The sequence below is a fragment of the Scyliorhinus torazame genome, chromosome 13 (genome assembly GCF_047496885.1).
Source record: "Scyliorhinus torazame isolate Kashiwa2021f chromosome 13, sScyTor2.1, whole genome shotgun sequence".
Taxonomy (NCBI): Eukaryota; Metazoa; Chordata; class Chondrichthyes; order Carcharhiniformes; family Scyliorhinidae; genus Scyliorhinus; species Scyliorhinus torazame.
In genome coordinates this window covers 60237351-60261860 of record NC_092719.1, presented here as the reverse complement: position 1 = coordinate 60261860, position 24510 = coordinate 60237351, and the positions used below count along the sequence as shown (strand labels likewise).

Below are 24510 nucleotides of genomic sequence, written 5' to 3'. Positions count from 1 at the left end.
CAACCCGCTCCGACGGGTACTGGAGGGCCCCCTCCAGAGCGGTCCAGGCAACTGAAGCCCATCTTCGGCAGCCCAAAGCACCTCTCGACCGCACCCCTGGTCGTTGCATGGGCATCGTTGTAGCATGTCTCCGCATTGGTCCATGGCCTCCGTATAGGCGTCATCAGCCACGACCGCAACGGGTAACCCGTCGCCCAGCAACCAGCCCATCCGCCGGGGGCTGGGGGGGGCCCCTCGAACATGGCGGGCTGAACGATTGCGCCAATATGAACAAGTCATGCACACTGCCCGGGTATCAGGCGCAGACGTGCAGGATCTTCATCCGGTGGTCACAGACCACCTGTACGTTCATGGAGTAGGAACCCTTTCTGTTCATGAACACGGCCCTGTTATCCGGTGGTGGGCGCATGGCGACATGCACCCCATCGATCGCACCCTGGACTATGGGAATCCTGGCAACCGCAGCAAAGCCTGTTGCACGGGCATCCTGGTGGGCACGGTCCACAGGGAACTGAATGTAGCACTCCGCGATGTCGTACAGGGAGTCGGTCACTGCACGGATGCACCTGTGCACCGATGACTGGGAGGTGCCGGACAGGTTCCCACTCGGCGACTGGAACGGCCCCGTCGCGTAGAAGTAGCAGCATGGTGGTTAGCACAATTGCTTCACAGCTCCAGGGTCCCAGGTTCGATTCCCAGCTTGGGTCACTGTCTGTGCGGAGTCTGCACGTTCTCCCCGTGTGCGTGTGGGCTTCCTCCAGGTGCTCCGGTTTCCTCCCACAGTCCAAAGATGTGCAGGTTAGGTGGATTGGCCATGCTAAATTGCCCTTAGTGTTCAAAATTGCCCTTAGTGTTGGGTGGGGTTACTGGGTTATGGGGGATAGGGTGGAGGTGTGGACCTTGGGTAGGGGTGCTCTTTCCAAGAGCCAGTGCAGACTCGAAGGGCCGAATGGCCTCCTTCTACACTGTAAATTCTATATGTAAAGTTCAGGGCGACTGTCACCTTGACGGCCACCGGGAGAGGATTTCCACCCCCAGTCCCACGCGATGCCAGCGTGGTTTCCCAGCTCATCCGGAGTCTCCTCCTGCATGCACCTGTCCGAGAGGACCTGGAAGGGCATGCGGCGCTGGTACACACGAGGCCTCATTGGGCGCCTCCGTCGCCATGGCACCGCCTCCTCCTCCTCCTCGTCCTGTCAGGCGGGCGGTCCTCCAGCCTGGGCGGCTGCTACCTGCCCCTCTGCGGCACGCTCCTTTGCGGAGGCCTCCGCCACCTCCCTGGCACGCCCCTGCTCCAGCTCCCATAGGGCTACATGCAGGGCAGCGGCCCCTGCCACGGTGGCCAACATCGCTGGGTGATGGCCAAATATAACAGTCTGCAGAGGGTGGGGGGGGGTAGATGACATATCATCATTGCACATACCCCTCGGACACTTTCCCCACCCACCCCCCGCACCCACGGCCCTGGGCGGCCTTCGCCCCCGACAACCGCAGCCACGGCCGTGCCGTCTCGACATCTGTGGCGTCCCCCCCCACGCCGACTCCTACCTCCTCCTTCATCGGTGTCAGCCAGCATGAATGGTTGACACCATTCAAAAGGATGTTTGATTCATGTCGGCAGTACTTTGGCCCATCCTGCCTGGAGATTCACATCAAGTCCAGGGACCAGCACATCGTGCCAATTCTGCTGATTCTGCAAACTGCGCGGCGCACTCCCTGTTGGCGAGGTTTTTCCCGGGTCGGAGAATCGGAGCCTCGGCGTCGGACCGGCGTGGCGGAGTTGGCGTGCCACCCCCCGGCGATTCTCCGACCCGCCGCAGGATCGGAGAATCCCGGCCCAGATCTCTGAACAACCACAGACGTGCCCGGCGGTGCCTCTCACTCATTTGTATGCAAGAGACTCTTCGACGACAAACCCTTAAGTGTGTAATGTCACCTCTGCTTGCCATGCACCCAAAGTAGTGCCTCCTGTTGGAGCTGCGAGTGTCAAGGCCTCTCCTTCCTTCACCATTCAATGAGGACTCTGAGAAAGGCAGCCTGGAGCCCTGGATCCATCGACACATTTTCCTTTTCTATGAAAATAAACATTGAAGGAAACGATGGTTAAAGGATGCAGAAAATGAAGCTGTGATTGAGAGTCCTATGGCCGATGCCAGGCTACATGCTTAGTTAAACATTGACTTAATTGCATTGTACATGGTGCAACCTCATCCCCAAGATGAGCACACTTACACAAGTGAGCAACATTCCATTCCAGAGATGTGACATCTGGAGCCCTATGGGGGATGAACAGATGTTAATTAAATGATTAACAAAGCAGCTCTGCACACCATTCTTTGAATTGCATTAACTATGACCTTTCAGTTGCTCATGCTCAGTGAGTGGAATCGGTTTGGGTACTGACAAGTGGGATTAACTGTTGACCACTGATTCCCTTTAACTGATGTCCACTTCATTATTGCCTTCACTCTCCAATGCTACGTTCCTACCTTTCACTCTGTCAACATCGAGTATTCTCTCCCATTGATTTTTTTTGATGAAAAATGTGAATAGAGTGGGGGTAAGGTTCCACCAAAAGTTTACATTGAATTACAGAATCATAAAATTTACAGTGCGGAAAGAGGCCATTCAGCCCATCGAATCTGCATCAGCCCTTGGAAACAGCACTCTACTTAAACCCACGCCTCCACCCTATCACCATAACCCAGTAACCCCACCAAACCTTTTGGAATCTAGGGGCAATTTAGCATAGCTAATCCACCTAACCTGCACATCTTTGGACGGTGGGAGGAAACCAGAGCACCTGGAGGAAACCCACGCAGATACAGGAAGAAAGTGCAAACTCCAGTCACCCAAGGCCAGAATTGAAACCGGGACCCTCGAGCTGTGAGACAGTCGTGCTAATCACGGTGCCAACGTGTTTAGGAGCAGTGTCTTCAGATTGAAGGTTGCAATCTCTGGTATTTACAATTTCTCCTTAGTACAAAACATGCACGCAGCCTGAGCATTTGTAAAGTGTCTTAAAAACCTCTTTGAAGCAGCTGTATCACATAAATGTTTTCCGTTCTAGGTTTTCAATGGTGTTGGAATAAATTCTCTAGTACAGCGCTTTCCAATGGGGACCTTCTGCCACAATATTTTGGTAGAAGGCACGAGTGAGAAAACAGAGAGCACACAAAAGCAATTTTACGGGAAATCCATCCTTAGAATAGAACGGCATGCAAAGAATAAGAAACCAAACCTATCGCGACACAGATGAAGGAATTTAACTATCAGCTTTTCAAGAGGAGGAGAATCATATTGGGTGGGATTTTCAAGCCCTTCCAGCTAGCAGGGTCTTCCGGGTCTGCCAAAAGCAACCCCCGTGGGGAGTTCCCAGCAGCGAGACGGGCAAGTCATATAAAATTCTATACACTTCGGTGGGACTAGAAGATCCCACTGTCAGTCAATGGAGAGCTGTCTCTGCCACGGGAGAGGGGGTGGTGAAAATCCCAGTTATTGTAGCACCATACATTCCAGGAGTCAGTGTCTAGAGAAAGGCTTGTGTGTTACAATCCCTAGGTGTCATCATCGTACAACATTAAATTGAACAGAATGAAATGTACACAGTGATGTTTTGGTGACAATGAACCTTGGAAAATATCTAGCATAAAAACCTCAAAACCCGACAGTACATTAAAAAAAATGTACATCTGGATCGAAGTGAGTAGACTCATTTACGGGCTTGGTCCATGCTGCACAACACAGTAAATGTTTCAGTAAAGCCCTGAAAATCTAATTATCTCACCCCATCTTGTGCTAAGACACTGATTTGAGCTGACAGTCTCCAACTATACAATTTGAAATGCTAAAAGTCAAGGACTCTTGGGAAACCCTCATGGTTTATCACCATGACAACTGCAACAGCAGAATTAAATACATTTATCTGAAAACAGAAGTCAATGTTTAACTGTTAAAGGACTTTCTTTTGATATCAATAGCTAGTGCTGCAGTACTGCACTATTTAGTTAGTACAAGTGATGCAATGTTACCAAAATGGACAAATAAAAAAATAAGTTCTTAACGCCCATGATCGGTTGTAGTGGCATTATGTACTGCTACAATTGTAAAGAAAACAACTGGATAATTCGGTTACTATTGAGTTCCATATGACAAGAAAAGAAATCCAGAACTTATTTTTTCAATGGCAAAAGAATAGATTTCTGCTGAACCATAAAGGACAGCTGCCAGAAGTCACATGACCACAGGGTTGGTCCTTTTGTCTGGGAGATACCATTAGTTCCTCGTTCAGTCTGTGGAACCTCATGCCTTATTGTACACACCCCTTCTAATCAACGATAGCTGAGGAAGTGCAGCCAACTCTCTCCCCAACCAGAATTGTCACAAAAGAAAGAGATCAAAACTCATACTAGAATAGATGCTGATAACTACCTGATCTCTCTCCCCTAAGAAGGAATAATGGGATTCTGGCCAGAAGCACAGGAACGGATTTTTAAGCTGCAATTAACTATTAATCACCCAAACCTCTGGCCGCTTTGGACAATTTTAACATTACATTGTTAGCCCCAAAAGCAGTCTGCATTCAACTAGGGAACCCCCTCCCCACTCTCCCACCCCGGCAGCCCCCACCGAAGAAGCAGAACAACAGCCTACTCCTCCAAGCCAGTCTCTGCTGGAAAATTTCCTACCGCAATTGCAGAACTGACCCAGTCTTGGGGTATCTACTTCATCATACAGTATCAACACCAACTGTAAAGCAATTCTACAACTCTGATTTTTGAAATAAATTAACATTCTGAGTTAGTTATAACATTGGGTTTGCTGTAGGTTGTTAGTAAATTGGATCACACAAACCAAGAGTGTGGGAAAACATGCCACCACACACTTTAAAAATAATTCAAAACACCTTTGCCTACTGACAGGTGGTGAGAGGAAATAAATACAATTTACCAGTCTCATACATTATTGTGACACTTTTTGGAGTGGACTGCAGCAAGAAAGATCTTGTTCAGCTATAGTTATTGTAAATTTAAGGCAGTAACACAGTTTCTTCTAGAAGTTGGGCTTTGGTTAAATTGAATACACCCACAAACTCCATTACACCGTAGCCATCAACGTTTATCAGGTTTTGGCAATTTGGTGAGCTATTATATTTACAGCAAAGTAGTGAAACAATAGCTTCCAGTATGTAAAAAGTATTGCAAAAATGAAGTCTGTGGTCAAAAATGTTAAATGTGTCCTTTGCATCATAATGCAGTCCCAAATGAATGGGATTTGGATTGATTATGTTCTGCTGCTGCGGCCGAGCTCAGAGGGAATACTCCATTTGTAGACATGACGGTAAAATAAACTCATGCATGCATCAAAAGGTATGGCGATATACTCTGTTTATACCCTAGTCAACATGCTGCCTCATTAACTAATTTGATTTATCAACGGGTGCATGGAAACCAGGTTTGTTGGGTCTATGGTAGCATGGGCAGCATGATAGCATAGTGGTTAACACTGTTGCTTCACAGCACCAGAGTCCCAGGTTCGATTCCCGGCTTGGGTCACTGTCTGTGCAGAGACTGCATGTTCTCCCTGTGTCTGCATAGGTTTCCTCCGGGTGCTCCGGTTTTCTCCCACAGCTCCCGAAAGACGTGCTACTTAGTGAATTGGACATTCTGAATTCTCCCTCCGTGTACCTGAACAGGCGCTGCAATGTGGCGACTAGGGGCTTTTCACAGTAACTTCATTACAGTGTTAATGTAAGCCTACTTGTGAAAATAAAGATTATTATTTCAAACATATACGGTCTCCTCAACCAAACCGGAAATGAGTTTCCACAGAGGTCAAGCGCTGGCTCATTGTGGAAGACTCAAGAAGGTGTAAGATCTGGAGTTAGCTCTTCGGATGAATTGTTTTTCGTGGATTCAAGACTGCTCCTTCAAACTAAAAACAGTTCCACATCTTGACTAAATTTTTCTTCCTTGTCAAATTACTGGATAGCATAACGAATAGATGAATATATAAAATTGAATAAGGGCATTATTGCAGCATAAAGCATGGATTGAAAACAAGCCATTTATTTGACCACCATGCCTGCTCTTTGTCAGACCATGTATGACCTGTGCAGTCACAGTCCTTTATACAGTCATACAGAAGAATTCTGAAATAGATTTAAATTCACTACAAATATATGGCAAAACAATCTGCTGAATTACAATCTGTCTCATCTCACAGGTACATCAATTTGCCAGGAGAAACACAGTTACGTGCCTACAATGTCAAATTCACAACGGATTTCACTTCTGGTACGACTCAGGATACACCATAATAGAAGTAGATGGTGGGCAGTAACAATATACTTCTGAATATTTAATTAATTCAGATTTGACTTTTTAGGTCTGCACTGAATACTTCAATGAGGTAATAAAAAAGGGCAGTAACTGATCTCTTTAATCATTGCTCAAGAAAAAACTTGGCAACAGCCTTTATCAAGAATCTTTCCCTCCACCTAACTGCATTCTCATTATAACCTTCCATTTTCAGTCTCTACCTATATCTTTATATTTTCTGTTGTGATTTACTGCTTTGACAATTTTGCATTCTCCTGCATCTATTAACTTTAACACAACTGCCCATTACTGATAAACAAGGAACTTTTAAACTTCCGTGGTGACTCCTACATATAACAACATTCCAAGGAACAAAGCCCTCATTGTAACGAAACATCAAGATGAAGCCATTTTCTTTTCAAACTGAAATGTGCCAGTAGACTTCACTACAAAGAAATAGTAACTTCCAAGGTACTGTAAGGGATTCTAATTATGAAGACCCAAGTTCTATAGCCAATTTTCATACGATTTCTTTCTCAGCCCTCCAACTCTTCCTCGACTAGCACCTCAACCACTAAATCACTAGCAGATACCCAGTTGGCTAAAGGTAGTCCATCTTAAACACCACTCATTCACCAAGAACTTTTGGGAATCGAACCAGTCGGTTTTCTTCCTTATTTTAATCCTATTTATGCCATCACCCTAATTCTTACCAACTTCTGATTTTTCTGCTGATCTGGACTGCACCTCCCTTTTCACCCATTCAGTGCCTCAAATGGTCCTCCTTAGATTTTTCTCTTTTAACTCTAGGATTTTCATCCAACTCTGAAAATGAGCTTTCTTAATATCTCTTATCAAACTAATATCTCTTATCAAAGTCACAAATGACCATGCAAAAGGTATATAATCCCTTCTCGTCTCTCTCAATCTTGATACACCCATAGACATGGCTGACTACACCATTCTATTTTACAGCCCCTCCATCACCGAGCTGGGTGGGACTGTACTTACCTGATTGACATCTGACTATGAATAAATTGTTTAGATTAGACCCCCTACAATTCAGAAGGAGGCCTTTGGGCCACTGAGTCTCCAACAACCATCTGAAAGAATACCCTACCTAGGCCCACTCCCCTCCCCTGGACACTGAGGGGCAATTTAGAGTGGCCAATCCACATATATGCACATCTTTGGACTGTCGGAGAAAACCAGAGCACCTGAAGGAAACACATGCAGACACAAGACAGTCATCCAAGGTTGGAACTGAACCCGGGCCTCTGCCGCCTACCTGCAATGGTTTGTCTTTACTCTCTTGGATTGTTATTTCTGGTGTTCCCCAAGGACGTAACCTTGGCTTCCCCCAATCCATTTCTCAATTTCATGCTGATCATCAATTACATAATTCAAAAACACCAACGGCAGTTTCCACATGGGGCTTTTCACAGTAACTCCATTTGAAGCCTACTTGTGACAAAAGCGATTTTCATTTCATTGACAATGCCCAGTTCCACTCCGCCATCATCTCTCTCAAATCCTCTAAATGTCCAGCATCCAATACCAGAGGAGAGAAAATGTCCTTCATATAAATATTGGGAAGACCAAAACCATTGCTTTCAGTCCATTCCTTAACAAGAGCCTATAAACCCCTTCTCTGGCAACTCTGAGGCTGGAGCATTGTATTCAACCTTGGTGTCATACTTGACCCCACAATGAACTTCTAACCACCTATCCTTCCATCAATAAGAACACCTCCAATGTCTAACTCTGTGTCCACCCCTGCCTCAATTAGCCTGCTGCTGAAAGATTCATCCCTGGACTTGACTATTCCAACACATTCCTGGTCAATATCCCACATTCTACTCTCCATAAACCTGAGGTCATCCAAATCTCTGCTGTCTGTGTCCTTACTTCTACTAAGTGCCGTTCGCCCACCAACCCTGTTTGTGCTGACCTACATGGGCTCCTTGTTGAACAAGGATGTCAGTTTTAAAATTGAGGTTTTATTTTTGAATTCTTCCATGCCTTTGTCCCTCCCTATCTCTCCAGTCCCACAACCCTCCAAGATATCGTTGTTCCTCTAATTCTGGCCTCAAGTATCCCCAACTTTAATTGCTCTGCCAATGCTCCAACATTAGCTGCTGTGCTTTCTGCTGTCAAGTGCTGAATATCGGGAGTTTCCTCCCTAAACCTCGCTTTCCTCCTTTAGAATGCTCCTCGAAAACCACCTTTGACCAAGTTTTTGGTCGTCTGCCCTAATATTTCATGGCTTGGTGTCAAATCTTTCCTTATAATGCTCCTGAAAAAACTGGGGAAATTTAATTATGTTAGCAGGCTCAAAGGGCCAAATGGTCTCCTCCTGCTCCTATCTTCTATGTTTCTGTATGTTTCTATGTTTCCTGCTCCTATTTTGTACATTTCTTAAAGGTACTATTAGAACTATAGTTGTTTAAAATCTCTTGGTTTTGTCGCCTCACCCGCTTCAATGATCGCAATTTCAACATCAATGCTTTCGCAAAGTTTTCTTTAATTGAGATTTTCCCAACATCTACAGTTGACAGTCTTCCAATGTTGACTGCACTATCTGGGCCTCCAATCTTTTAACCTTCGTGATAACAGGATTCCTCTTCTAACTTCACTCTTCTATAATTTCTACAACTCAAGAGACTGAGCAAAGCATCTGAGATTTCCTTGCATTAACTTTGAAGGTTTTGTCAGAAAGAACTAAGACTCTCCTGTAATATTTATCTGACTCTATAGTGTTGATGAGCTATGTTTCCTAATTTATGACTGAAGTTCATTTCAAAGAAGTTTACCAAAAGCCTGCTCACAATTATAGAACACTAAGTTGGTGCCTAAGGGAAGGTCTATGAGTGGTCATTTAACCTGTCCTGGCCTCCAGTCTAAATGCCCAATCGAAAAATGTGATGCTGTTCAAGCTGGTGTTGTGCTTCATTGGAACACTGGAGCAGGCCAAGGACAGAAAGGTCAGTGCAAGCTAGGTGGAGAATTAAAATGACAAGTGACAGCAAGCTTCAGGTCCTGTTTGCCAACAGGAGATATCCTTAAAATGGCCTTCCATTTGGTCTCCCCAGTTTCAGGGAAATGACATTGTGAACAGCAAATACAGTATATTAAACTGAAAGTACAACAAGCAATTGATTTGATTTATTGTCATATGTACCGAAGTACCGTGAAAAGTATTTTTCTGCGGCCGAGGGACCGTACACTGTACGTATATAGTAGACAAAAAGAATAATCAACAGAGAACATTGACAAATGGCACATCGACAAACAGTGATTGGTTACAGCGCGGAACAAGGGGCCAAACAAAGCAAATACATGAGCAAGAGCAGCATCGGGCGTCGTGAATAGTGTTCTTACAGGAAACAGATCAGTTTGAGGGGGAGTCGTTGAGGAGTCTTGTAGCTGTGGGGAAGACGCTGTTCCTATGTCTGTTGTTCCTAGTATGCTCTCTATCGCACATCTGTAGAAGTTTGTGAGAGCCGATGCAGACATGCCAAATTTCTTTATTATTTCACAAATCATTATTTCACTTGAAAGTCTGTGGGCCTTGGATGGTGACAAGGGAGGAGGTAAAAGGCTGGGTGTTGCATCTCTGGCGCTTGTATGGAAAGGTGATGTAAGAAATGTAGTGGGCGACTGAGTGGACTAGGGTGTTACAGAGAGTACTTTTTTTTTTTTTTTTTTTAAAAGGGCAGGACAAGGGAAGGAGTGTTTTGGGCGGCATCATACTGGAAGTTACAGAAATGGCACAGGAATACTTTGCATTAGCATTATTGTTAGCAATATTTTGCTTTCATATTTAAGGAAAAACCTATTTTGCTTGTGCCATAATTCAACAACATTTGTAAAAGTTATACATGGAAAAATATTTTACAAAATGTACATCAGAGCCCTCAAATGTACTACAGACCATTTTACTTAAAGTAAACACACTTTGATTGGCAGGATATTGGTCTTTGGCGATTTAAACAATTGGTATAATTCTGTATGGCAGTGTTTCACATCAATGAAGTGAAAAGGAATAGCCATCAAGTTACATCTCAAATAAGCATGGTACGGAGGTACTCAATTATTGAAATTGCCTCTGCAGAAAATGTAAGTCCATTATTACCACTGACAAAAATGTATGGAACAAAAATTCTAATAAATAGAATGTGAAGAGTTATTGCTTTTTAAAATTGAGACTTCTCCAACAAATATATCCCACAATTACTTTCAACTCCTATTCAGAAGATCTGCTACATTTTGTATACATTTTCTTACGCCATTAAAGAACAGTGCAAAATAACTCAGTTTAAAACAGAGTTCATGGAACTGAAGTAGGCTGAAAAGAAACCAACCAAGTGTTAGGTGCCCTCTGTTTGCCCCGCCAAAAAACAAAGCAAGAAATAATTAAACGGCCAAATACTTTTATTAATAGAACATTAACAAGCTTACCTCCTGCTGCTTCTCGCTCTTCTTCCTCAATGTTATTTTTGATAAACTCGTACTCATCATCAATATTTTGAGTTCCTCGAATCTGACTCAGGACTCTGCGTGCTTTTTGAGTCTTGCCTTTTTGCATTAACCATCGTGGACTCTCTGGAAGGAAAAGGAATCCCACGAACTGGATAATGGCTGGAATAGCTGAAAGACCAAGCATGTATCTGGAACAGCAATTACAATATTAAGAGTAAATAAATTTGCTAATGTATCATTATTTTGAAAGTTACTACAATCCAAAATGACAATTATCATTAAACCATAAAGTTTACACCAAAGTAGGACAATGCAAATTAATTAAGCAGACAATGCAAAGCATTTATCCAGCGACTTTTATACTCCTTTTGTCGCAAAATTCATTAATGTAACATTTTCAACACTGAAATATGACAATTCAGAGATGAGAATCAACCCTGAACAAGTATTAAAACATTTTTGATGGGTTTAGGTAAACATTTCTAGTGTCGAGCATCAAATAGAAAAAAAAACTTCCACAGCAGGGGAAGAGGAAAGAGAATTCAAAGGTAAGCAGGAAAGGAAGAAGAAATATAGTGGAGAGTGGGGAGGAACACTGAGAAGGAATGGTAGATAAGGCTGAGGAAAGGGTGAAGCCTAAAGGTGGGCTGAAGGGAAAATTCAAAACCAAAAAAATAGGTAGCCTTGGTGAGGAAAGGAGTTGTAGATTAGCTCAGGGTCTTTTGATGCAGGAGACTAACTGGTTTATGCAGAATGGAGTCTGGAGGGTAAAAGCAGAAGGGCCAAGTTAGGAATATGTTGCAATGAAAGTACTGATGGATTTATGAACAAGGATTTTGAATTATAATATATCGATGGATGAGGAGGAGTTAGGTCAGGACAGCATGTGAGAGTTTGTGCAGAAAAAAATGTTTGTGCATGATGCACTTTCAGCAGACGACAACGTGCATTTATATAGCACCTTTAAGAACATAAGAATGTAAGAAATAGGAGTAGGTCCTTTAGTCCTTTGAGCCCACTCCACCATTTCTTGGTGTAAAAGCTAGTGAGAAGCCTTTTAATAAGGAAACAACAAAGCCAGCCAAGAGTTCTCTCACTGAAAGGTCTTTGAATTGTAGTTCAACTCAGCCAAAAACAAGATACCATCTAACTTTGTATACCATTTGGGACAGGCTGAGCAAGATGGCAAGGAAATAAATTAAACTGACTAAAATGTGTTGCTTTAACAGGAGTCAGAAAAAATGACTTTGGCCTAGCAAAGTTAAGCTGGAGAAATTTCTGGCTCATCCCCGATTTAGTTGGACAGCACCATTGTATTCTCTAGTCAAGATCAAATTGGGACCAATTACCGTACCTGTGGAAGTTTCCTCTTGCCGCTGAGGGGTAGTGCATTAGAAGAATCATGTGGGGTCCAGGACAAAACATTGGGGAAATGCTCACTGTGCCATTGCAGAGGATGAGGTGCTATTGAAAATGATACTGGGGCTGCACTGGGACAATTAGTCTTTGACATAAATGAGGGCAGTGGACATCGAACAGGACGTTGATTGTATCAATTCTCACTGAGACATCAAAGAAGCCACAAACACAGATATAATTTGCTATACTGACAGTACTGCAAGCAGGTTGGTCGGTAGATTGAAAGGATGTAAAATTGGAATGGGGTGGGCAATATGTTAGCATGGATAGAGGATTGGTTAATCGACAGAAAGCAAAGAGTAGGAATAAATAGGCAATTTTCAAATCAGCATGCTGTGACTCGAGTGCTGCAAGGTTCAGTCCTGGGACCTCAGCTATTTACAAAGTTTCAACTGGGTGTCCTCAAACCCCACTTCATCCCACCTCATAAGGGCAGGGCACCCCCGAGCCCGATCCACGGCACGGGAAACCTGGCATCTGAACACCTTGTCACTGCCAACCTGGCACACTGGCAATGCCCCTGCCAGCCTGGCAGTGCTACCTGGCCAGGGTGCCAGGCTGGCAGTGCCAAGGTGCCAGAGTATCACCCTGCCCAGAACCTGACCATCCGGGGGTCTCCAATCACCTAGGAGACTCCCAAGTGTCATTACACCTGGTCCACGTTTGTGTGGACCCGTACTAAACAGCGCCACTGCGAGGTCTCCCAGGTGCGGGCATTCGATTCCGGGTCTTGGAAGACATATTTAAGTGAAGCTAACTGCTCACTTAAATATGCAAATCAGCATCCTGCCCAGTAAGGGTGAGATCCAGATTGCAACGTCGTGCAGAATCCGATTAGATCTCACGAGGCGTCCCAACAGTTGCAAATCTCACGAGTCTTAATGGCCTCGTAGCGTCACCGAGTCGGGCATGGCGAGGCCGTTTGATCGGGCCCAGTATGTCGGTAGGCAATGGATTGGGTGCAACTTTGAAGGACAGGAAGAAAGCATGAGGGAGGACCAAGAAGGGACATTCACAATCTTCTGGATAGAATAAAAATCCATGATTCCTCAAATCTGAAGGCAAGGTTCGAACAGAAGAGGGATTAGGAGTGGGAGGCATTTATTTCAAAATTGTCACGGCTTTCCAGGATAATTATTGAGTGCAAAAATTTACTAATTAGTAAGGACAGCTCAATGAGCGTAAGCATAGGAAACATCAGGATACGTGTGCTGAAAATAAAACCTGAGAACCTAGTTAGTACAAGGAAACATGAGGGCAAAGAAGAAAAGCAAAATTTCAGTGGTGCTGCTGAAAAAGCATAACTATAAAAAGTATTATTGTTCTGTTCCCAACTTCTTCTCAACTGACAATTTTCTCCCTACCTCCTTAAGACAATGACAAATAATGGGATTGAAGAAATTTGATATCCCCAGTACTTCACCCAGGCCTTTTGCACAAGGCTGCTAAATGAGCAATGGCAGGCTATAGAATACAGTTAAGCATCCATCATCTTGACCTCAACCAACATAGACATAGAATTTAGACATAGAATTTCCAGTGCAGAAGGAGGCCATTTGGCCCATCGGGTCCGCACCCGAAAGACAAACCCAGCTAAGCCCACACCTCTACCACATCCCCACAACCCAGTAAGCCCACCTAACCTTTTTGAACACGAAGGGCAATTTAGCATGGCCAATCAACCTAACCTGCACATCTTTGGATTGTGGGAGGAAACCGAAGCACACTCCGGGGCAATTTAACATGGCCAATTAACCTAACCTGCACATCTTTGGATTGTGGGAGGAAACCGGAGCACCCGGAAGAATCCCATACAGACACGGGGAGAATGTGCAAACTCCACACAGTCACCCAAGGCAGCAATTGAACCCGGGTTCCTGGTGCTGAGGTAGCATTGCAAACCACTGTGCCACCCGGACAGTCCCAAAACTTACTTTCTCTTCAGGCAAGTTAATGCTGGCTAAAATGTTCTCCTATAACAATTAACATTCTTGTACAGACAGAAACAAAGCATTTAATGTTTCAGGACAATGACCCTTCATCAGAACTCTTTCTCTTCACAGATGCTGCCTGACCAATGTGGTATTATCATAAATTTAAGAACTGCAAGAGTTAATGAAATGTCTAGAATAGCCGAGGGAGCTACAGTTACAAGTATACAAGGTATTGATGCTAAGCCTTGTGGGAGATAGTGCAGGAGTTAGCTAGAGACAGACAGAAGAATAGATAGTGTGAGTAAGAGCAGATCATAGTTTATATCAGTATTAAGATTAGTTGTAAATAAGTGTAGTTTATATGTTAATAATCAACAGTGTATTATTTAGGAGTACGTGTCAAATACAAATTAGTGTTAATAAATGTATAGCTTTGTTCAAGTTCAAGCTATTTTGTGGTCTTTGGTGAGTTGCCTTCTTCCAGGTCTCAGTGCATTTAAAGGCCTCACAGATGAAAAGTCCTCACCTTCCCATCTTCCCAATCCCTTCGGCCCAGGGACCACCCCCGACATGGAACACTTCAGCCATGGAACAAGTCAGCTAAGCATAGACCCCCGAGGGGTGGTGCCCCACGCGCACTGGTGCAGCAGTTCCAGTGTCATGGAGTTGCACGCTGGAAAATGGACACGGCTATTCACCTCCTCAATTCCCTTCAGCAGCTATTGCTCCAGCTTCACATTTTTAAAAAAGTACTAAACGACACCCACGTTATTTCTCGCTGGGGAGCCGGTTAAATCCCGGGAAGCTGTTGCATTTGACTTCAATCTCACAAATGAGATGGAAATGAATGTAAATGAGGGTTAATGATATGCTCACTATATTTGGGGTATTTGGGTGTGATCCTTATCTCACCATCGCGAGTGGTCAGGTTAGATCGCAAACTGCAGGCGCGTATCTCAGTTTTGGCCTTTCCTGCTATTTAACTGGCATGCCCAGAACTGTGCCAGGTGCAATGCAGTGGTTAAATCTTTCCCCATTTGTATGTAGTCCAGAGATCTGCAAGTAAGATGGATTGACCATGCTAAATTGCCTCATGGTGTCAAAGGATGTGTAGATTAGGTGGGGTTGCGGGCCTAATTGGGTGCTCTTCAAGAGGGTCAGTACAGACTCGATGGGCCAAATGGCCTCCTTTTGCATAGTAGGAATTCTAAGCTGCCTCTGTCTCCATGACCTCCAGAAACCTTCCACAAGATCAGCCTGCTAGTTCAAATCACCTGGCAGCAGCAGGCTCTATCTGTCGATTCCTTTGAGTTGCTGCATTAAATTCAACCAAATTCTCACTTTTCCTGTATTTCCAGGCTACTGACTCCCACTCCCTCCTCAACAATACTGGGTGAGTGCATAACTTGAGGAGTCAATTTAAAAAGTGAACTAATTATTTATCATAACAGCATATTTATCAAATAGAAACTCCCAAATTGTAAATTAGAATATACTGCATTTATTTGAAAAAGCTTCATAAATGTCATGTCAATCATGGCAGCGTTTCAAATCCCTATATACTTATTAAAGGGAATGAATTATTCTGAAAAGGTCAGATGAATGTGACAAAACCTTTTCAAATATCACATATCCTAGGTCTATATTTCTGGAGCCATTATGCATTATGATTTCATCATAGTGAAAGCCTCTACTGCCGTTAACATTAATATAGTTCACAGTTCAAGCAAAGATATTTATAATAAACTTTATAAATGACCATTTCTTACAATTGGATTGCCCAATAACAGCTTGCAGTGGGAAGCCACTAATTATGAACTGGCTGGAATTTTCAGTAGCCAGTATACATTTTTTCTTCTCAAAATTAAATATTTAGAGAATACAATATTGGAATTAAGGTATTAAATACACCACTACTGTGATAACAGATCTTTGGAGAATTTATGATTTTAGAGAAATAGAGATTAGAAACTATAAATACATAAGTAGCAACATTGCTGAAGAGGAAAATTCTGCTGGGTACTGTTGTATTGTTCGCAGAAGTTTCAAAAAGTTGATAAACTAGAGACTGCCACCAATAAAAATGTTAATGCCAAGGCAAATTGGTTTATTTCACATCATTAAGGTGCAGCTAAGAGCAACGGACAACCAATTTCAAAATCATAAAAAACAAATGTTGAAGATTCGTGCACCACTCTTGTTACGCACTGCATTGCAAATTTTTGTTTCAGTATAATCATGACAATGGGATTCACCAGATAATGAAAAAATACTGCATGCTAGATCTCATCCACATCAATCAATACATTTGACATCTAAGATTTTTCAGGTAGTCATATATTCAATGGAAAAGGACTGCAATTGTTAAAACCAGTGAAAAAATTCCATCTATGCTATATTGCTGTAGCCCATTACTGCATATTTTCAGATTTCGTGAAGAACACAATGTTGACAGGATTTAATCATAATTTTCTTCCTTGAATGTTGACAGATAGCTACTATTGGGCCTCATGTCAAGTTGAGGGGGGATTTTAGCCAGTTATGGCTGATTTTCACCTTTATTGTATTTGTGTCATTGTGATTTTTCCCCCTATTAGGAAGAGGACTGGCTGGGATATCTCCCAATGGGGACAGAAACTGTTTGGAAATCTTGTCTTTGCCTGGTCTGCTTAAAGTAGGGCAACACTGTATCATCAGTATTGGGAATTAAGAGTCATGAGGACAGTTTCATTTCTACTTTGGTGAACTTCCTATATCTGCCACTTTGGCATACAGTCATGCTGATAATATACATAAGCATTTTAATCGTCCACATATAGAGAAGTGGATAGCAACCTGTGGAGAAATTAGTAAGTGTCCAAAGATGTGACTGAACTGATGGTTTTGTATAAACTTTCAAAATTAGGAGAAGCAAAAGGTTGGAACTTATGGAGATAGTTCTAAGTGCAGGACTGAAATAGTCAAAGACGTGAAGTGATGATGCAGCAGAGGGTGACAGCTAAAGGAAGCTGTGCACAAGGATTTTGAATTAAATGCTAGCGGAATCAGTGGACAGGACTTTCAATTTGGGTCATAACTTCAGTGCCTGTCCACCTGTGTTCCTATGCCCAGATTAACATCAGAATCTTGTCAAAGGAGCCAATGGAAGTCAACAATGTAACCCAATCCATCATGCAAACCAGCCTCCCATCAATTGACTCGGTCTACAATTCCTGCTGCCGTGGAAAAGCAGCCAGCATAATTAAGAACCCCACGCACCGGACCGGACATACTCTCTTCCACCTTCTTCCGTCAGGAAAAAGATATAAAAGTTTGAGCTCACCTACCAACCGACTCAAGAACAGCTTCTTCCCATTGTTATGGGCGAGGCGTTTTCAGAACCCCAAATGTATCATGGAGTTCAACCAACCTCTCCCTTTAATGTATTTGTTGCTTTTCCTCGCACACGGCTTGTTCCCTAGGTGTGCGATTACAATTATGGACACGTGGGTTTTTAAACACAAAACAATGTTTATTCTATGAACTCAACTTAACATCTTAAATAAACATTGGATCTCTTAACACTCCTTACTTCAAAGATAACCCCAAAAATATTGCAACAGTAAATAATTCCTCAAAATGTTCCTTCAAACTTCCAAGAGACTTAACACCTTTAAACAGAATCACATCAGGTTAAAGGCTTTACTATTGTTTAAATCACCCAAATGATCCAGAGATAGTCTTTCATGCAGAGATCCAGCTCACTGCAAACACAGACACTCCCCAAGCTCTTTTTCTCCAAACTGCAAAACTGCAGCTCTCTGGAAACATACAGACGCACACAAGCTCTTTTCAAACTGCAAAACTAAACTGCAAAATAGCTGACCTGACCTCAGCTCCACCCACTCTCTGACATCACTGTTTTCTTAAAGGTACATTGCTTAAACATCCATCTCTTAAAGGTACTCGCACATGACACCTCCCCCCAAGAAAAATAAATAAATGATCAACTTCAAGATGGTTTCATTTTTCACTTTTGCACCATCCACTAAGAAATGTACACAGTAAATATACCTTTTCGTTTTTAAAAAAAAAACACACGCAAACAGGTATAATAATATCGTCCATTTTTCTTTGTTCTTCTTCCTCCAACCAAAATCCTTCTCGATTGACAGTCTCTTTGAACAAAGTTTCTGCACGATCCATCCATTCCTCTACTCCTCAGCATTTCTCTTTAAAGTCAGATACTTTAGTTCAATCTGACCACAGAGTCCCTTGCAATTCTCCAATACAGGAGCATTGGTGATCACAGCTTTCAGGCAGTCAAATGCCTGGTGCAAGTCCCCTGTCCATTGAAATTTTTGACGTTCCTTTAGTAAGTCCATCAGTGGAGTAATCACGCTACAAATCTCGTGCACAAAGGTTCGATCAAATTCATTCATGCTAGGAGATGGCATTATTTACCTTCGTCGAGGGTATCGGAAACTCCTCAAGGAAAGTGATTCGGGCTTCTCGAAATTCACTTTCGGCTAGGTTCATCACCAAACCCGCCCCACCTGAAGTCGACCGAAGAACTCCATACGATGTTTTAAATGTTCTTTCCATGTCTGGAAGTTGGAAATAAAAGCAGATTGTCCCACTTTCTCCATTCAATCCTTCAATGGTGGGACAGGATAAGAGTCCGTTCTTATAACTGCATTCACCTTTCTATAGTCCACACACAACCGTTGGGTACCATCTGGTCTAGGTACCATCACTATGGGTGAGCTCCATTGGCTGCAACCCACTTCAATTATGCCACTTTATAATTTTTTTAAAATAATTTTTATTTAGGTTTTCATAAAATATCAATAACAAAATGAAAAAGGAACCCAACAGGGTTAAGTACAAAACACAGTACAATAAAAGAACAACCCTCCATACCCCCTCTCCCTTGTACATAAATAATAAATTAACGTTAACACCCCGACTTAACACAACAAATATATACACCCCCTCAGACCCCCCCAGTTTAAATAACAAAAACAAAAATAAAGTAACCCCCCCCCGCCCCCCCAAGAGTTGCTGCCGCCATTGACCAATGTCTACCGTTCTGCCAGGAAGTCTAAGAACGGTTGCCACCGCCTAAAGAACCCTTGTACCAACCCTCTCAAGGCGAATTTCACCCTCTCCAACTTAATAAACCCCACCATATCGTTGATCCAGGATTCCACGCTTGGGGGCCTCGCATCCATCCACTGAAGAAGAATCCTTCGCCGGGCTACCAAGGACGCAAAGGCCAGAATACCGGCCTCTTTCGCCTCCTGCACTCCCGGCTCCTCTGCGACCCCAAATATTGCGAGCCCCCAGCCCGGTTTGACCCTAGATCCTACCACCCTCGACACCGTCCTCGCTACAGCTTCCAAAATTCCTCCAGCGCTGGGCACGCGCAGAACATATGGGTGTGATTTGCTGGGCTCCCTGAGCATCTAACACACCAGTCCTCACCCCCAAAAAACTGGCTCATCTTTGCCCCAGTCATGTGTGCCCTGTGCAGCACCTTAAACTGTATGAGGCTGAGCCTCGCGCACGATGAGGAAGAGTCAACCCTCCCTAGGGCGTCTGCCCACGTCCCCTCTTCGATCTCCTTTCCCAACTCCTCCTCCCACTTACCTTTCACCTGCACCACCGAGGCCTCCTCCTCCTCCTGCATCACCTGGTAAGTTTCCGAGATCTTCCCCACTCCCCCCCACCCCACCCCCCGAGAGCACCCTGTCCTGTACTGTGTGTGGCAGCAGCCGCAGGAATTCCACCACCTGCCGCCTGGCAAACAATCTTACCTGTAAGTACCTGAAGGTGTTCCCCGGAGGTAGCCCGTACTTCTCCTCCAGCTCACCCAGGCTCGCGAACGTCCCGTCCATAAACAGGTCCCCCCAACCTTCGTATCCCTGCCCTGTGCCACCCCGAAAACCCTCCATCTGTTCTCCCTGGGACGAACCGCTGGTTCCCCCGTATTGGGGTCCACACCGAGGCCCCAACTTCCCCCCTGTGCTGCCTCCACTGCCCCCAGATTTTGAGGGCAGCGCCACCACTGGGCTCGTGGTATACCTCTTTGGAGGGAACGGCAGCGGCGCAGTGGCCAGCGCCCCCAGACGCGTACCCACACGAGACGCCGTCTCCAGCCTCTTCCATGCAGCCCCCTCCCCCTCCATCACCCACTTGCGCACCATCATTCCATACTCCTGTTGACCCGCCTAAAAAAGGCCTTCAGGATAAACATGGGGAGGCACTGGAACAGGAACAAAAACCTTGGGAGCACCGTCATTTTGACTGACTGCACCCTACCGCCAAGGACAGTGGCAACGCATCCCACCTCTTGAACTCCACCCTCCATTTGCTCCACCAGCCTTGTGAAATTAAGCCTATGCAGGGCCCCCCAGCTCCTGGCCAACTGGACCCCCAAATACCTGAAGCTCCTCTCCGCCCTTTTTAGTGGGAGCTCGCCAATCCCTCTCTCCTGGTCCCCTGGGCGAAGCACAAATAGCTCGCTCTTCCCCATGTTGAGCTTGTACCCCGTGAAATCCCCGAATTCCCTATGGATCCTCATTACCTCCGGCATTCCCCCCACCGGGTCCGCCACATATAGCAGCAAATCGTCTGCATAGAGCGACACCCTATGCTCCTGCCCACCCCGCACCAACCCCCTCCAGTTCCTTGACTCCCTCAGTGCCATAGCCAGGGGTTCAATCGCCAGTGCGAAGAGCAGGGGGGACAGGGGACATTCCTGCCTCGTCCCTCGGTGCAACCGAAAGCACTCGGACCTCCTCCTGTTCGTGGCCACACTTCCCATCGGGACCTCAGACAACAGCCTAACCCACCTGACAAAGCCCTCCCCAAACCCAAACATCTTCAGCACCTCCCACAGGTATCCCCACTCTAAACTATCGAAGGCTTTCTCAGCGTCCATCGCCACCACTATCTCCGCCTCCCCCTCCCTCGCCGGCATCATGATAACGTTCAAAAGCCTCCGCACATACGCGTTCAACTGCCTCCCTTTCACGAACCCAGTCTGGTCTTCGTGGTTGATCTGCGGCACACAATCCTCGTGGCTGAGACCTTTGCCAGCACCTTGGCATCTACGTTTAGCAACAAAATCGGCCTGTAAGACCTACACTATAGGGGATCCTTGTCCCACTTCAGGATTAAGGCGATCAGTGCCCGGCACATCGTCGGGGGCAAAGCCACCCCCCCCCCCCTTGCCTCATTGAAGGTCCTAACTAGCAACGGGCCCAACAGGTCCATATATTTTTTTATAGAATTCGACTGGGAAACCATCCGGCCCCGGTGCCTTCCCCACCTGCATGCTTCCTATCCCTTTGGTCTGCTCCTCCAGCCCAATCGGGGCCCCCAATCCCGCCCCCAGTCCTTCATCCACCTTCGGAAACCTCAATTGGTTCAGAAAGCGGCCCATCCCTCCCTCCTCCAGTGGGGCCTCGGACCGATACAATTCCTCATAAAAGTCCGTGAAGACCACATTTATGCCAACCCCACTCCCTCTCCTGTCCTGAACTCCCCCAATCTCCCTAGCTGCGTCCCGCTTCCGAAGCTGATGCGCCAGCATCCGGTTTGCCTTTCCCCATACTTGTAAATCGCCCCCTGGGCCTTCCTCCATGGCACCTCCGCCTTCCTGATGGTCACCAGGTCGAATTTGGACTGGAGGCTGCGCCTCTTCCTCAACAATCCTTCCTCGGGCACCTCCGCATACCTCCTGTCAACCCTCACCATCGCCCCCACCAGCCTCTCCCTCAGCTCCCTCCTCTCCTTGTGGGCCTTAATGGAGATCAGCTCTCCCCTAACCAGCGCCTTCAGCGCCTCCCATACGATCCCCACTCGGACCTCCCCATTATCGTTGGCCTCCAGGTACCTCTCTATGCTTCCTCGGACCCGCTCACTCACCTCCTCGTCCGCCAACAGCCCCACCTCCAAGCGCCACAACGGGCGCTTGTCCCTCTCCTCGCCCAGCTCTAAGTCCACCCAATGCGGGGCGTGATCCGAAATGGCTATCGTCGAATACTCGGTATCCTCTATTCTTGCCATCAGCGCCCTGCTCAAAATAAAAAAGTTGCTCCGGGAATAAGCCTTATGGACATGTGAGAAGAATGAAAATTCCCTAGCCCCCGGCCTTGCAAATTTCCAAGGGTCCACCCCTCCCATCTGGTCCATAAACCCCCTCAGCACTCTAGCCGCCGCCGGCTTCCTACCCGTCCTGGACCTGGAGCGATCCAGTGCCGGGTCCTGCACCGTGTTAAAGTCTCCCCCCCATTATCAAGCCCCCCACTTCCAAGTCTGGGATCCGACCCAACATGCGCCGCATAAAACCCGCATCGTCCCAATTCGCGGCAGACACATTGACCAGTGCCACCCTCTCTCCCTGCAGCTTACCACTTACCATTACGTACCTACCGCCATTGTCTGCCACAATGCTTGACACCTCGAATGACACCTTCTTTCTCACCAAGATCGCCACCCCTCGATTTTTGGCATCTAGCCCCGAATGAAACACCTGACCTACCCACCCTTTCCTCAATCTTACCTGGTCTGCCACCTTCAGGTGTGTCTCCTGGAGCATAACCACATCTGCCTTCAGCCCCTTCAGGTGCGCGAACACGCGGGCCCGCTTGACCGACTCGTTCAGTCCCCTTACATTCCAGGTTATCAGCCGGATCAGGGGCTACCCGCCCCCCTCTCCCGCCGACTAGCCATAACCCCTCCTTGGCCAGCCACGCGCCCGCACCCCATGCCCGGCCCATTCCTCATGGTGGCAGACCCCCGTCTCGACCCCCCACTCGCTCCAGCTCCCCCTTGACCATAGCAGCAGCAACTCGATTCCCCCCCACCAACCCCCCCACCGGCTAGGACACATCCTAGCTGTTTTACTCCCCCCATTGCACTTCCGCAAGTTAGCTGACTCTTGCTGACCCCGGCCACTCGCGCCTCTCCTTCGACTCCTCGCATTGTGTGACACACCCTCCTCTTCTGTTCCCATTCCGCAGGCTCTCCCCCTCCCCCTTCCATCCTAAGCGCGGGAAACAACCCTCGCTTCCCCGCCCCGGCCCCGCCCCCTCCAGTCTTCAGCACGGGAAAAAGTCCACGCTTTCAACCTATCCGGACCCGCCACCTCTGACGCAGCTCCTTTTACAGGCCCAGTCCCCTCACCCCCGACTCGGGCCTTCCCCTCCCCCACGGGGCCCCATCTCACCGCCGGCCATCCACCCCTGTTCCATTTTCTTACCCCCCTCCAAGAGCCCCCCCCGACCACCCCAAGCAAAACAGTGCCCAACCCGCCCTAACCACCCTCACCGAACCAGAAAGAAAAAAAAAAAGAGCAAAGGACCCCCCCCTCAAAAAGTAACATATCAACCGCAATCCCCAAACGCCCATCCCGACCCTCAATCTGTGTCCAACTTCTCGGCCTGATCAAAGGCCCACGCCTTCTCCGGAAACTCAAAATAATAGTGCCGGTCCTTGTAGGTGACCCACAGTCGCGCCGGCTGCAACATACCAAACTTCACCCCCTTCCTGTGCAGCACCGCCTTCGCGCGATTGTACCCGGCCCTCCTCTTCGACACCTCCGCACTCCAGTCCTGGTATATTCGAAGCTCCGCGTTCTCCCACCTGCTGCTCCTCTCCTTCTTGACCCACCTAAGCACACACTCCCGATCAGCAAACCGATGAAATCGCACCAGCAACGCCCGCGGAGGCTCGTTAGCCTTGGGCCTCCTCGCCAGCACTCTATGGGCCCCTTCCAGCTCCAGGGGCCCCTGGAAGGACCACGCTCCCATCAGCGAATTCAACATGGTGACCACATAGGCCCCCACGTCCAGCCCCTCCGGGAGGCCCAGAATCCGCAAATTCTTCCGCCTCGACCGATTCTCCATCTCCTCAAGGTCCGCTTGAGCCGATGAAGGCTTCCCTCGCACCTTCTTCGGGTCCACCACCACCTGGTAAAAGCCATATACTGTCAGGGAACTATTGTAATCTCCTACCCACACCGGGAAACGTCGAAAAAATCCCGTTGGGGGCCTGAAGAGCTCAAAAGTCCGTTTTCTGCGGGAGCCGCCGAATGTGCGACTTTGCTCCGCATAGCCGCAACTGTAAGTCCCAATTATGCCATTTTTAAGCATACTCTCAATCTCTTTGTTAACCTGTGCAAATTGTAAAGGATTAAGTCTATATAGATGTTGTTTGATCGGAACAGCATTTCCCACATCTACATCATGTATAGCCATTTTAGTACTTCCCAATTTATCTCTACAAACTTGCCCATGTGATATCAATAACTCTTTCAGGTCAGTTCGTTTTTCCTCTGGAAAGTAACTTAACAATTCATCACAATT

General features: G+C 46.3%; 1 protein-coding gene across 4 annotated transcripts in view; it reads right to left on the bottom strand.

Annotated features, from left to right (window-relative positions):
- Positions 1-24510, bottom strand: part of LOC140388056 (proton myo-inositol cotransporter-like) — a 296561-nt gene that overhangs the window by 147661 nt on the left and 124390 nt on the right. For all 4 annotated transcript variants that reach the window (XR_011934072.1, XM_072471652.1, XM_072471651.1 and 1 more), the window contains exon 3: positions 10782-10990. Coding sequence is in view for 3 of the 4 variants with exons in the window: in XM_072471652.1 (XP_072327753.1) it covers positions 10782-10990 (209 nt within the window). In the remaining variant the exon portion in view is untranslated. The remainder of the gene's footprint in view (positions 1-10781; positions 10991-24510) is intronic.